The following is a 10,980-nucleotide window of genomic DNA, read 5'->3' as shown; positions in this document are numbered from 1 at the left end:
CCCTTATAAACTTTAGAAGCTCGCCCAAGACATGTTTAAGCTTGTTTTTAGACTGGAGGCAAAAACAACTGTAAGAAGAGTAACAAAACATTAGAGTTTTTCTATCTTCTCTTTATTATTGCAATTACCCATCATGAATAATTTAGTAGTTTTATCTTGTTTTGTCATGCGTAACTAATTTCCTAGTCTAGGGTTTTGATGGAACCTATTGAAGGATGAACTTCTTGTTATGTTAATATAGTTTGCCTAGTTTAATCTCTATTTGCTCAACTATGTTCTTGTTTTAGTTAATTGATAGGATCCTCAATTAGTTGTGCCTATTTAGTATGCAAACTCGGGAGAGAGTGCATATTTAGGTAAGTGTTGAACAACACCACTCCCAAAGTATATGAGGGATCAATAACTGAGGGTTTAAAGATGAGATTAGGGATAACAAAGCCTTGGGTGCAATCTAAAGTAAGATGTAATAAATAATGCCAGCTAGCGTAACTCGGGAGAGTGCGTCTAGTAAATTGTCATGATTACTCGAGAGAGATTTACGGTAATAAGAGTGCTCATGATTGATAGAGACTATTTGGTGAATCTATGTAAAACATAACCGGAAGGGATTCCATCAATAGGGGAAATCATAACCTTAGAACCTTCTCTGAATTGTTTACAACTTAATCATAGTTAGTTTTCAGTTGCTAATTTACTTTCATTATTAGTTAGTAGAAATACCCTCAATTGTTATTTACAACGTTTGGGAAGTTGATTCCGTAGAATTTAGTAAGTCTAACAAAAGTAATTGATAGGTTAATTCCTTGTGGGTTCGACTCTGGGCTAAATACTCAGATTATATTTGCAACATCCGCGTGTCCTTTTTATAAGGCATAGTTGGGCGAGATCAATTTTTGGTGTCGTTGCCGGGGAACTTAACGGTGTTATCAATTACAATTGAAAGAAATACAAAATTCTTAGTGTAGTCAGTTTTCTCTACACCCAATCTATACATTGAAATTTTAACATTTGTTGACTTGGTTGTACAAGTGCATGCCTAGAAACTCATTGAGAACTGGTGAAGTATTTGAAGCATTATCAGATCCTGAGAAAGTTTTCAAGGCCTTGAATCGGGCCAACCGGAAAAACAAACAACAACAAACAACTGAACAATTCGAACCAGACATGGGAGATCACGAAGAAGACCCAGCTGTACCAATAGCGCTAGTGGAACCTCTTGTGCCAAAGGCTGCTCTCTATGACTGGGCACAACCCACAGTTGAAAATCTGGCCACAATGATTTTAGTCCCGCAGATACAAGCTGAATCATTCTAAATCACGAATAACATGTTGCACTTGTTGCAAAACAAAGGACTATTTTTGGGTTCACAAGTCGAAGATTCTCAATAGCACTTGAAGAATTTCCTGTCAATCTGCAAAACCCAAAGGAAGCCCAACGTAACTCCGGAAGCAATCAAGCTGTTATTATTTCCGTTCTCAGTGATAGGAGCTACCCAAACCTGGCTAAACTCACTCCCCATTAATTCCATAACAACTTGGGAGGAGTTAGTCAAGCAATTCGTGAACAATTTCCACCCACCCAAAAAGACTGCTCAACAAATTAATGAAATTTTGAGTTTCAAACAGAGACCAATGGAGACACTGCATGAAACATGGGAACGATTCAAAGGGATGCTGGTTATATGTCCGCACCATGGTATTCTGGATCTGATGTTGGGGCAGCGGTTTTACATGGGATTGTCAGATAGCGTGAAGGGCAATGTTGATGCTTCAGCTGGTGGAATATTTTTGAGCAAAACTTGGAAAGAAGGCCAGAGTATGCTTGATAAGATGGCACAGAATTTGGGATGGACAACCAGAAATGCACCTATCACTCTAGTGGTTCACTTAGTGCCCTTAGATCTATCCAAATTTATAATTGAAAATATGGCCACCTTATTGACACAGATGAGTATACTCACCAAAAAGGTGGAAGAGTCAGGGCAGAAGCAGCAGGTACACATCGTACATACTACCAATGGGGGCTTGTACACATCTTGCATTAGTTATCCAATTGGTAACCAGTGAAATGCAGAACATGTCATCATCACTACCCTGAAGACATGAATTATGTGTCTAATTATGGAGGCCAGAGACATGGTGGTCAGAATTGGGGCCAATAAAATCAGTCGTATAGGCCAGTCCAGCCACAGTTCAACAATGGGAACATGGGAGGTATGAGACCTCCTAACAATATGGCACCTTACCCAAGGCCACAGGGATATAACAATCAAAATCAACAGCAAGGGTATCATCATCCACAGCAGCAGTATGGTGGATGACAAAAAGATGGGTTTGTTATACTTGAGGCAATGATGCAGCAGATTATTGGATCTAATGCAAAAATTAGTGAAATAGTAGATGCACATGATTCAGTTATCAAGAATATTGAAGTGCAGATAGGCCAGATTTCGATGTCTCTAAACAATCATCCTCATGGGACAATACCTGCAGACACTCAGATAAATCTAAAAGATCAAGGCCCGAAGAAGCTGATGACAGTGAGTCTACGGAATGGAAGAGATTTAGACGTAGAGCAAGAGAGAGCTCGAGAAAGCAGATAGGCTAAGACACTCATACCAGTGCTCATTGAGCTAGATGAGTCAACGAAACTAACAGAGGTGACAGTCCAGCCTGCCTAGGAAGAACATAACAGTTAGAGTGAGACCGAGAAAGAAGCTAAGACAGCCTAGGAATAAGTAGTTGAGGTGGCAGCTGAGAAAGAGTAATCCTAAATCATTGGGAAGAAGAGACCTCCCGCACCATTCCCTTAGAGGCTGGTCAAGTACAAAAAAGAGGAACAATACAAGAAATTCTTGGAGATGCTGAAACAAATCCAGGTAAATATTCCATTGATAGATGTGTTTAAGGAGATGCCTGGTTATGCAAAAATGATGAAGGATTTGATGTCCCGAAAATTCGATTTCCAATACCTGGCCACAGTGACTCTTACTCAGACCTACAGTGTGGTGGTGAATAGACCAATTGCTGAGAAGCTGTCTGATCTGAGGAGTTTCACGATTCCCTGCACCATTGGTAATTTTTCCTTTGCTAAAGCACTTTGTGATCTAGGGGTCAGCATAAATCTTATGCCCCTGGCGATTTATAAGAGGTTGGGGATTGGAAGAGCTAGACCCACCTCTATGTTATTGCAGCTGGCTGACAGGACTGTAAAAAGACCCTCAGGTATCCTGGATGATGTGTTGATTCAGGTAGGGAAATTTGTGTTCCTGCAGATTTTGTGATCTTAGGCTGCAAGGTGGATGAAGAAATTCCTATAATTTTGGGAAGGCCGTTCTTGGCCACTGGTAGAGCTCTTATTGATTGTGAGATTGGGGAGCTCAAGGTGAGATTGAACGATGAAGAGATAACATTTAATATGCAAAAATCTATGAGGCGACCAAGTGACTTAGCCAATTGCTCTCTTATTGATGCCGTGGATGTAATTGTGGAAACTGATGATGAGATACTAACTATTGAGGACCCTCTTGCTGCATGTCTAATGAATTTAGATGAGGTGAATGGAGAAGCACTGGCAGAATGGGTATTGGCATTAGAGGGCAGAGGGTTCTGGGATAGAACTCTTGAATTTGAGCCCTTGCACTTGGAAAATAGAGAAACTCCTCCGGCCAAGCCATCCATTGAAGAACCGCCAAAGCTGGAATTGAAGCCACTGCCCGCCCATCTCAGGTATAAGTTCCTTGGACCTGACTCCACATTACATGTTATTATCTCATCTAGTTTGTTAGATGTGCAAGCACAACAACTCTTGCAAGTACTCAAGGAGTGTAAGACTGCCATTGGGTGGACTATGATAGACATTAAGGGGATCAGCCCCCTACTGTATGCATAAGATTCTGTTGGAAGAGGGAGACAAAACTTCCAGGGAACACCAAAGAAGGCTGAACCCCAACATGGAGGAAATGGTGAAGAAAGAAGTGATAAAGTGGTTAGATGTGGGAATCATTTTCCCAATCTCTGACAGCAGCTGGGTTAGCCCGGTGCAATGTGTGCCTAAGAAGAGTGGCATGACAGTGATCAAAAATGATAACAATGAACTGATCTCAACACGATCCGTCACGGGCTGGAGAATTTGCATGGACTACAGAAAGTTAAATCTAGCCACCTGGAAAGACCACTTCCCACTTCCCTTCATTGATCAGATGCTAGACAGATTGGCATGGAGGTCACACTTCTGTTTTCTGGATGGGTACTCAAGGTACAATCAGATTTTCATTGCACCAGAGGACAGAGAGAAGACCTCCTTCACTTGTCCATATGACATTTATGCCTTTCGGAGGATGCCCTTCGGCCTATGCAATGCACCCGCCATATTCCAAAGGTGCATGATAGCCATATTTACTGACATGGTAGAGGACATAATGGAGGTATTCATGGATGATTTCTCAATGGTGGGGAACTCATTTGATGAGTGCCTTATAAATCTGACTCGTGTGCTGAAGCGGTGTATTAAGACTAACCTGGTTCTTAATTGGGAGAAGTGCCATTTCATGGTACAAGAGGGCATAATCTTGGGGCACCGGGTGTCCAGTAAAGGAATTGAGGTGGATCGCGCAAAAGTTGACATGATAGCAAAGCTGCCACCTCCAACTTCAGTCAAGGCAATTAGCAGCTTCCTCGGGCATGCCGGTTTTTACCGGAGATTCATAAGAGACTTCTCAAAAATTTCCAACCCTCTCTGTAAGTTGTTAGAAAAAGATAACCCTTTCTTATTTTCTGATGATTGCAGGGTAGCATTCGAGGAGCTGAAAAAGAGGCTGATCACAGCACCCATCATTGTTGCCCCCAACTGGGAGCAACCATTCGAACTCATGTGTGATTCCAGTGACTACGCAGTGGGGGCAGTGTTGGGACAGCAAAAAGACAAGCTAATGCATCCAATCTACTATGCTAGTAGAGCGCTGAGTGGAGCCCAGTTGAACTATACTGTGACTGAGAAGGAGATACTGGCTGTGGTGTTTGCTTTCAACAAATTCAAATCGTACCTGATTGGCTCTAAGGTAATTGTATATACTGATCATGCAGCTCTCAGGTACTTGATTGAGAAGAAGGAGTCTAAGTCACGCCTGATTCGTTGGGTGTTGCTATTTCAAGAATTCAACCTCGAAATTCGTGACCGTAGGGGCACAGAAAACCAAGTCGCTGACCATCTATCATGACTTGAAGGAGCGGAAAACTAAGTTGAGGTTGAGGACATTCTGAAAACCTTTCCAGACGAGCAGCTGCTCGCTACTAGTCTTGAGGAAGTGCCATGGTATGCAGACTTTGCAAATTACCTGGCCAGCGATATAGTTTCCTATGACCTTTCCTCTGTACAAAAGAAAATGTTTTATCGTGACTGTCGCATGTATGTTTCGAATATGTGTTGACAATATGATCCGGAGGTGCGTCGCCGAGATAGAACAATCTTCTATTTTGCAGGCATGTCATGCATCAGCGTATAGAGGGCATTTTGGAGGAGTCAGGACAGCTGCGAAAGTGCTAGAGGCCGGTTTCTTTTGGCCAACAATGTTTAAAGATGTGCACCAATGGGTGAAGGGCTGCAATGAATGTCAGTGAACAGGGAATATTTCCCCTCGCCATGAGATTCCCATGACCCGATTCAAGAGGTGGAACTGTTTGATGTCTGGGGGATTGACCTCATGGGACCCTTCGCCAGCTCCTTTGGCAATAAGTACATACTTGTTGCTGTGGATTACGTGTCCAAATGGGTAGAAGCTGCAGCGTTGCCCACTAATGATGCAAGAGTGGTGGTGGGATTCTTGAAGAAGAATATATTCACCCGTTTTGGGACCCCGAGAGCAATTATCTGTTACGGAGGCACCCACTTCTGTAATCGAGCCTTCGAGAAGTTACTAGCAAAGTATGATGTACGCAACAAGGTGGCAACCCCATATCACCCCAGACTAGTGGACAGGTTGAAGTGTACAATAGAGAGATAAAGAGTGTGCTAACCAAGACTGTGAACACCACAAGAATTGATTGGGCGAAAAAGCTAGATGATGCACTATAGGCTTATAGAACTGCTTTTAAAACAACAATTGGTATGTCACCATATAAGTTGGTGTTTGGGAAGGCCTGCCACTTGCTAGCGGAACTTGAACATAAAGCTTGGTGGGCAATGAAACAGCTAAACCTAGACATTGAGGTTGCGGGCACAACGGGAATCACTGAATTGCATGAGCTTGACGAGTTCTGACATCTTGATTTTGAGAGCACAAGGTTGTACAAGGAAAGAACGAAGAGGTTGCACGATCAGAACATTGTTGAGCGACATTTCAAATCCGGGGACATGGTATTGCTCTATAACTCAAGATTACGGCATTTCCCTGGTAAGCTTAAGTCACGATTGTCTGGTCCATTTCGAGTGGTCGAAGTATTCCCTTCAGGGTCTGTAGAGATTGCCTCAGAGAAAAACTCTCACACATTTAGAGTCAATGGGCAGAGATTGAAGCTATACATAGGCATGAAAGAACCAAAGGAAGTGTTAGAGACCCATCTGACGGAACCTCAGAGGTCGAGCGAGCCTTAAATACGCTTGTCTGTATCGTGCCACGATGTTAAATCAGGCGCTGCGTGGGAGGCAACCCACGAATGTTGTTGTTAGTGTTTTCTTATGTAACTTCCTATAATAAAAAAAAAACTGGGCAAACCACTACGACCGCGGTGGAACCGCGGCAGAACTGCGGTGTGAGGCGAGGATTTTGCCTAAGAACTGGGCAATCCACCGCAGTGGGACCGCGGTGAAGGCTTAGTACACTGTCTTCGAAATTCAACCCACCGCGACTGCGTTGGGCTGTAAAATCGCGTCACCCAGGTAAGTAATTCGAATTTTTTTTTTATTTTGTTTTACTTTATTTTCAAATACCCCCTTCTTTATTTCCCCAAACTCCCGACCCCCCTCCCCTAATTCTCCATCTCTCTCTTTATCTCTCTAAACCCTAACTCCCTAAATCCCTCTCTTCTCCTTCTTCTTCTTCTTCACTCATACTACTCCCCCATCTCCATTCCTCTCACCCCTTCTTCCATTAAGGTATGCAACTCACCTCCCCCTATCTTTTCTTTTTGTATTGTGTGTATATGCTAGCCTAGTGTTTGTAATTGTGTAGTAATTTTTAGTAGATTTTTGTTAGTTTTCTTCTTGTTTTCTTTTGAAATTTGTTTTAGACTTATTGGTGAAGGGGATGTGTGTATAATGTGGTGGAAAGGTGTATATTTGTGGGTGTTGAATGAAGTGTCATGGGGTGTGATGGTGTAGTAGAATCTTTGATTTGGGGGAAGCTTTGATGTATCCATATGGGTTATGTGTATGAAGAAATTGTCTTGCCCACAAGGTGTTTGGGAAATTGCCCCAATGGAGTTATAAGGGCTAATGTGACATGGTTGTGGTGAAGTCTGAGTAACCACCCATAGTCACACATTTCACACACTCACTGATAGGTGTTTTCTGTTTGATAGGTACAATGAATCCATCTAGGAAGAGACGCAACACCGGGTCCTCCGCTAGTCGACTGGGAAGCTCCTCGAGGGCCAGGGGTCAAGCCAGTGCACCACAGTTTGACAACACCAGGTTTGTCTCCAAACCAACGAAGGATAGGCATAATGCAAAGGCAGCTAAGAAATTGCTACATGAGGTGCATATTGACCGAGAAGCCTTAGAGGTGGAATGCCCGAATATCTTCAATGAGTTGAGGAGGTGTCAGCTGGACATCCTCTTCAAGGTACCGGAGGAAGCCAATGTTCAGATGGTAAGGGAGTTCTATGCTAACTGCCCGGAACATGAGAATGGGGTTTTTACTGTGCGCAATACTCGGGTAAATTCATCCATCGAGGCTATCCGCAGGGTGTACCAGCTGCCAGTGTTCAGGGGGGAAGCTGATGCTTATCGTACCTTTAGCCGATCAAGTGCCTTGTGGGCAACTCTTCTTGAAACTATCTGTGTGCAAGACAGAGACTACATATGGATAAAGCACAGGATCACACTTAACTCCCAGTCTCTCAATTGGGAGGCTAAGTGTTGGCTAACAATTATCAATAGTCGGTTGTTGCCCTCCAGTAATATGACCGATGTCAATCTATCACGAGCGGCGACGATCTACTGCTTCATGGCCCACAGGGATTTTGATGTGGCCCGACTCCTCCATGACGAGATGCTCATTAGATCACCTGAGTTGCTCAAAGGCTTCTACTTCCCTTCTCTAGTCACCAGGCTGTGTCGTCTTGCTAGAATCCCTGAAGACCCTAGAGTTGATGGGAAATTGCCACTGAAAGCCTATTCCTCGCAAGAAAAATCAGAATTGGGATAGAGCCGGTGGTGAATCTTGATGAATCGGATGATGATTCTAAGGCAGCTGAAATCCCACCACCTACAAGAGTTGATAAGGCGGGCCCTTCACATCCCCGCCGTAGTACTCGCATGATAGCCCTGGAGCAGGATATGGCTAGTCTCCACACTTCTGTCATAGACTTGGGCACCAGAGTTGAGACTCTGACCACTCAACAGGCAAAGTCAGAGAAGAAGTTTATGGGATGGCTTCGAGCGCTAGGACGAGCATGTCACCTCGATCCTGGCACCGTCTCTGATCGGGATTGATCTTCAGGGAAGTCCCCCTCCTTACTCTGCTCTTTATTTGTTGATATGAGGATATGCCATATTTTTAAGTGTGGGTTGGGGGATGGCTGTTGTTGTATGATGTTATTGTAAAGACACTACAAAAAAACTTGAATTAGCTACGAACGTCGTCGCTAATCTGTCGCTAAATGCTCGTAGCTAGCAGAATCTTTTGATAATCAATTGCTAATTCGTCGCTAAATGAGATTAGCGACGGATTTTTTTGTTTAGTTACATAATTTGTCTGTCGCTAAAACCTGATTTTTTTAGTAGTAAGGGATTGTGTAACTTTGTATGCTGTTGCTTTACTTTTGATTGATTGGTAGGGTAGGACCATGTAATTAACTTTGACTTGGCCCAACGATGGACACCTTTCGACAGGTCTCTTGAGGGACATAAGTCGAACAAAAAAAAGAGATATATAAGGACTCTTCCTGATGACGGATATTTGAGACAGTTCTTGAGGGAAGTTAGTCTAGAGAAAATCCAAAAAAAAAAAAAGAATTTTTATTTTATTTGTAGGTAGTGTAGTAACTCCCCCTTGGTTTTTCTTTGAGCCACGGTTCTTTTCCAAGGGTTTAGCTTGAATCGGGTGTAGGTAGTTTTTGTTTATTTTATTTTTTAGTTTTAGTTAGAAACGATGGGCTAAGAGCTGAAATAGAAAGAGAATCCCTTGGCGTTAGTACACCTGAACACAATCGACTTTACAGTGTAATGCCTAGTCTCAATGGTTGACTCTTGCTAAAGTTCCTTAAAGTTGTATGTTTGTAGCTGACTTGAACGCTCAAAAAAGAATGTCTTGATAAATCAATCCGGAGTGAGTCATATGCCATGTGTGTGTGAGCTATAATGTATTCCATGCTTTACATTTGATCCTTAGAACTTGCCCTGTGTGTTTGCAAAGCAAAATAGTAGCTTCATTCAGTCTTAAAAGTGATATAGACATTTCTTTGTTAAGCCAGATATATATAACGTAAACCCACCTGAATGTAATACATCTTAGCTAACCCCGTTGAGCCTATAAACCTGTTTCTTTGGCAACCACATTACGATCCTTACCCAATTGTTTGAATAGCCTTCTGTTTGAACCCTTTTACCTCCCAGGAGTACTTGAATTGCCTTGACATATGAAAAAGTTAAAGTGTGGGGTGATGGTTTGGTTTTGAGTGGAGCCAATGAAATAGAGGAAAGGTGCAGTTTTGAAGAATAAAAGAAGACGTGCCACAAAAAAAAAATATAATAGTTGATAAGTGGTAGCTTGAGGCAAATGCACCTAAAGGAATGGGTTGTTATAAATGAAATGTGGGGAATATCTAGTTGACATAAGAATGATATGGAATGTTAATGTGTTGTGCATTAAAAGTGCTTAGGGAGGCTAGTCATTATATCCAATATATCCTACCCATCCCTTAGCCTACATTACAACCAAATGAAGTCCTAATTGATCTTAGACTGGATAGGCTCGATTAGTCGAGTACTACACTAAGGGCAAACCTATGGTGCATCTTTGTGGCATGTGAATGTTCTTTTGGAGAGTGATCGAATTTTGTCCATTTGAGTTCCTAAGTGTTTGTATCATATTAATTGTGGAACTACTCTCTTGTGTTATGTGAAGGCATGTGATTCATAAAGGAAAGGTAAATCTTGACTTCTGTATAGAGTAGTTTGAGTAAGTGCGAATATTGCATGGTACGAGAGATTCGACTGTTGAGGCAAGGGTTGTTCACTACTAGGTGCAACTTTGGTAAATTATTCAAGGTATGAGTCATTAAGGGAAAAGCTTAGCGAAGGAACTTTGATAGAGTGTGGTGGATTGCTGCAGGACTAACAATGATTTAAATATGAGGTGTTGATATTAGGCTATATAGATGATATTTACACCTTAATATTACCATGCTTTATTGTTGTTTTATAGGCGAATTGATAACAAAATGCTCTAAATAGTGTTCTTTTGCTTCGTAGGAAATAATCTAAGTGAGGAAGCACTACGGAATATTTTGGAGTCAATAATGTGAAGAAAACGCCCAACCAAGAAGTACCCGAGCATAAAGAAGCAAAAAATGGACTGAGTGAATTCCATCGCGACCGCGGTGGAACCACGACAGATCAAGTACTCGAGGCAGAATGTTCAGCATTCACCACGGTCGAGCCGCGGTCTTGCCGCGACCGCGATGAACTGTTCACATGCCAGAAAATTTGGGAACCAAAGTGTAACTCATGGAAAACTTGTTCCAAACCCTTATAAACTTTAGAAGCTCGCCCAAGACATGTTTAAGCCTGTTTTTAGACTACTTTGGAGGCAAGAACAA

At 42.3% G+C, this 10,980-nt stretch overlaps 1 protein-coding gene and 1 non-coding gene across 2 annotated transcripts; one reads left to right on the top strand and one right to left on the bottom strand.

Moving 5' to 3' along the window:
• Positions 1-1,593: 1,593 nt before the first annotated feature.
• LOC138874212 (small nucleolar RNA R71) lies at positions 1,594-1,700 on the bottom strand. Its single transcript, XR_011401258.1, has one exon. It is a non-coding gene; the product is annotated as a small nucleolar RNA R71 (small nucleolar RNA).
• A 1,161-nt stretch (positions 1,701-2,861) lies between these two features.
• LOC138873138 (uncharacterized) lies at positions 2,862-3,892 on the top strand. Its single transcript, XM_070151576.1, has 2 exons — positions 2,862-3,225; positions 3,276-3,892. The coding sequence occupies exons 1-2, from the start codon at positions 2,862-2,864 to the stop codon at positions 3,890-3,892; spliced, it is 981 nt and encodes a 326-aa protein (XP_070007677.1).
• The last annotated feature ends 7,088 nt before the right edge of the window (positions 3,893-10,980 follow it).

This window comes from Nicotiana sylvestris, chromosome 7, assembly GCF_000393655.2.
Source record: "Nicotiana sylvestris chromosome 7, ASM39365v2, whole genome shotgun sequence".
Lineage (NCBI taxonomy): Eukaryota > Viridiplantae > Streptophyta > Magnoliopsida > Solanales > Solanaceae > Nicotiana > Nicotiana sylvestris.
Note: the sequence above shows the minus strand (reverse complement) of the source record. Positions and strands in the feature narration are given on the sequence as shown.